This window comes from Pseudomassariella vexata, assembly GCF_002105095.1.
Source record: "Pseudomassariella vexata strain CBS 129021 chromosome Unknown BCR38scaffold_13, whole genome shotgun sequence".
Classification (NCBI taxonomy): domain Eukaryota; kingdom Fungi; phylum Ascomycota; class Sordariomycetes; order Amphisphaeriales; family Pseudomassariaceae; genus Pseudomassariella; species Pseudomassariella vexata.
In genome coordinates, this window is record NW_024467968.1 from 1,005,150 (window position 1) to 1,009,016 (window position 3,867).

The window sequence follows — 3,867 nt, forward strand, 5'->3', positions numbered from 1 at the left end:
AATCAATTACTTGAACCCCATTATTGGTCAGATGCACGCGTAATCCAACAGGCAGCTTAAGGCATGTTTTCGAGGTGTGACCAATAGGCCACGGCACCTACAAAAGATGGACACGCACTTGTCATGCAACATTGAGATTGCGTTGCCTTACAATGCAACACGAGGGTTACCGAAGCAGCTAGACTGGACGGTATAGCCAGAAGGAAGGCCGTATCTTGTTTAATAGTAAAAAGTGTGAGAGAGACACACAAACACACACACTGAGAGAGAGAGAGAGAGACAGAGAGACAGAGAGACAGAGAGACAGAGAGAGTTGAGCGCGATAGGAGTGAGGTCCACAAGAGATGAAAATCCGCAGATCGGCCAGGGCTGGTCCAGACCATAGTAGCGGTCTGATAACTGATATACCCCCCTGTAGAATATTTCCCAAATATCCATCGATGTCAATCCGCCAAGGCTCCTTGGTGGTGGGAACCGACCCACAGCAAAATCAGAAGAGTGGATATTCTGTGAAGTTGAGCCGGCTTGGTTTTGAGCGTCTTCGTACTTCAGATGGAACAATCCATGTCATGTTAACATTTCACGGCTTCGCGTTGTGCTTCTGTCAAAAAAAAAAAAAACACAGTGGTAGGTAAAAATTATGTCTCTAATAATGTACGGTGTCGCATCTATGCTCTGTCTATGCTCTGTCTACACCCCATGTCATTCTGCGTAGAATTTCCCAATATCTCAGACAAAATTACAATTTAGGGTTGAATTTGCCCCTGATACGCTCGCCAAAGATATAGAAGACGACGGGTATCGGCACAAGTCCCAATGCGATGAATGCAAGCAGACTGTTGCCCCATCCAAGGCCTAGCGCATTGTACATCTCAAGACCTCCTAATGGGATAAGGGCTCCCAGGAGCGACCTCATCACCGTCATCGCCGCAGTGACGGAGGCTGCATAATTGGGGTACGTGTCTAGCAGGTAGTTTTGGACACACATCTATGATTGAAAGTTAGTTTCAGCACATCGCAAAAGCCGACATTAACGGCGAGAAGCAGAGCAGAACTTACCATAATGCCCATCAGCCCGGCACTGAAGAGGACGACGCCGATCATGGGTACGATCCAGTGAACACCATACTCTGTCGTCCAACCGTAGATGAAGAGGCCAACGGGCAGAGCCAAGCCATTCGGGATGGTCAACGTGGGCAAGAGCCGCACTTCGGGCTGGTGAGTGACGCCCTTGGCCATGTTCCGTTTAACCATGTAGTCGCTGAGCTGTCCGAAGCCTGCGACGCCGATCATCATGCCGATGCCCGCAGGTAAGAACGTCAGGCCGTTGGTGCCTTCATCGAAGCCGTAGTGTTCGGTGAAGACGAAGGAGAAGGTGGTGATCAGAAGGTAGAGTATGCCGTAGGTGATGGCGATGTATAGAGCCATCAGGGTGACGATGGGGGTTATGAGGAGAAGCTTCAAGGGTCGGATGAAGGCGGTTTTGAACTGCTCTTTGGGGTTGACGTAATCGGCGAGCTTACTTCGCAGGTCCGGGTTGCCTGTGGACTTTCGGAGTGCTTTTGCCTTGTTTTCCAGTAGGATGGGAGCGAAGGTTTCACGGAGGAGGAACCAGGAGAAGGGGATGAAGATGCCGGACTGTGCGAAGGAGTCAGTGCCAGACCTTCGTGAGTTTACTAGGGAGCAAAAGTTTTACCATTATGACAACCAACCAATACACCCATCTCCATCCAGCCGCCTGGATCAAATATCCCCCAGCCACAGGCCCAACGCAAGGTCCGAGAAGGGGACCCATAGCCCACGCCGACATAGCCCTCCCGCGTTTCTCAATGGGCATGATGTCAGCAATACTGCCGCTGCCAATCGTTATCGGCACAGAGCCGGCAAGACCCATGAGCAGTCGAAAGGCCATCATCATGCCGATGCTGTTGCTCAGTGCCGTGCCGGCGGAGAAGATGGCAAACAACACATTCCCCCAAAAGTAGAGCGGTCTCCGGCCCAACACTTCGCTCAGGGGCGCGACGAAGAGGGGCCCAAATGCGAAACCGAGGACGTAAATGGAGACGAGGAACGTTGCTGTCGTTGCTGAGGAGCTGTGGAACTCAACCATGATGCCGGGGATGCCAGGCGCGAACATAGAAGATCCCAGAGGGCTAAGATTCATGTTAGCCGCGACAAGGTGGTACAATCGTGGGCAGACTCACGTCACGAGGGTCAATGTCGACAGCACCGCGATATTAGTCCATTTTCTCGAGTCCGGCCAATTCTTGGGGTTTTCGGGGTCGTCTGGTCCTTCCCAGTCTACGATGTTGGGGTCTGTCTCGCTTGCCGGGTCATCGTTGCTGGTCCCGGCCTCGACGTCGACGTCGGTAGTGCCTTCTGTCTTTGGTTGCGCATCGTCGGTGGCGGACGCACGATCTGATGATGTGTGGATGGGCTCTTTCTCGAAGCTTGCCGAGTCCGGACTTGTTCTCCCCTGCTGCTCTTCTTTTGAAGCTTCTGTCATTGCTAGCCTGGGTGTTCGCGTGTTGGTGGAAGATCGAAACGCGCTGCTGCCGTGATGAGATACTGGGAAGATGACCGTAAGGGCTGATGATTTGACGGACAGATAAAGACATTCTAAACGCTGGGGATCGAGGGAATGTCATGGTAATTATATTGATCTGGTTGTGCAGGTTATCATTCGGATTCGCGACGCCGCATTTGCGGCGCAACCAATCACAGGCTCAACCGAAGTAGCCCAGCTGGTGGCTTGCAGGGTGCGGGGCCAGACACTTGGGTCTGGGGGATTGCCGTTTGCCAACCGGATCTCACTACTCCGTATGTTCTAGCTAACCCGGCCACGGGACCGCGTGAATGGTCGGTTCCTTTAAGCTTTCGGAGCATAACTTTTTATGCAGACCGCCTGCCGCCCTGTTGCGGCTATCCAACAACCCGGAGAAAGCAATGAGCAATCGTCTTTACACGTATGCATGGGAAGCTCGTATTTCGGGACCCCAAGCCTCCCAAGGCCGGCAGTGCTTCCCCACGCACCTTCGGAATACTAATACAGCCATACTCTGATTCCAACATAGAGTAAATAATAGGGTTGCTTTTACACTTACACGTAAAGCTGCAACAAAACTCGGGCCGATAGCTAACTTTCCTGTAGTGTCGTGAGTCGCACTTCTAGTTCTGCTGTGCTGGACTTGTAAACCGTTAGTTATGCCACCGACGGCAGAGTCAATCATGCCGAGGTCACGTCGGCTTCTGACTAGTTTGGCGTCCGCACTGTAGCTATGCTCCAGCTACTATACTATTTCCTGGCTTGTTCTTGTGACATTGCCTGGACTCAATAAGACTTGATGCTATCAATAGATTTTGTAATTGCCATGCACCTCCATCTGCATTGAATTTCCATGCGTAATCGAGATTTCTTCGTGTTCGGTTACACTGCGTAAATACGCGTACATAGCCTGGGCAGTTCCACCTGCTCATATATGAGCTTGGTATCCTTAATATTCTAACCCCACTAGTTCCCGCAAGCTGTTACCACGGGATGAAACCTTGAGTTGTAATGTTCTAGTGAAGAACACTTCTCGAAAGGCACTAAGATTAGATGGTGCCTAGATGCCTTGTACCCCTCTACTCGTCAAGCCTTAAAACCGCGGGTTGAGTCACTGTGTGAGGATGGTTTTTTGACCTTTTTCAGCTACTTTTTTTTCTTCTCGGTACTTCCAACTACGAGTAATCTGCGGCAAATTGCTAGTACCTCCCCCGTAAACCTGTACAATTGCTAAGCGTTCAGGGCCCTGTCCTAGCAATATGCCCAGCTGTTGTCAGCGCCGTTATTCGCCAATTGACCATTCAAACACTGCCACATCGTCA

The 3,867-nt window shown here is 51.2% G+C and overlaps 1 protein-coding gene across 1 annotated transcript; it reads right to left on the reverse strand.

Annotated features, from left to right (window-relative positions):
- Positions 1-625: 625 nt before the first annotated feature.
- BCR38DRAFT_399037 (polyamine transporter 3) lies at positions 626-2,651 on the reverse strand. Its single transcript, XM_040857701.1, has 4 exons — positions 2,205-2,651; positions 1,697-2,153; positions 1,060-1,638; positions 626-988 (listed from the first exon to the last, which is right to left on the reverse strand). The coding sequence occupies exons 1-4, from the start codon at positions 2,504-2,506 to the stop codon at positions 740-742; spliced, it is 1,587 nt and encodes a 528-aa protein (XP_040712295.1). The 5' UTR covers positions 2,507-2,651; the 3' UTR covers positions 626-739.
- Between the last annotated feature and the right edge of the window lie 1,216 nt (positions 2,652-3,867).

Excerpts from the sequence above, each read along its gene's own strand:
- BCR38DRAFT_399037 (XM_040857701.1), bottom strand. The coding sequence starts at position 2,506 with ATGACAGAAGCTTCAAAAGAAGAGCAGCAGGGGAGAACAAGTCCGGAC. Across the intron at positions 2,154-2,204 it reads TCGACATTGACCCTCGTGAC|CCCTCTGGGATCTTCTATGT; the intron begins GTGAGTCTGCCC and ends CATGAATCTTAG. Across the intron at positions 1,639-1,696 it reads ATTGGTTGGTTGTCATAATG|TCCGGCATCTTCATCCCCTT; the intron begins GTAAAACTTTTG and ends TCCTTCGCACAG.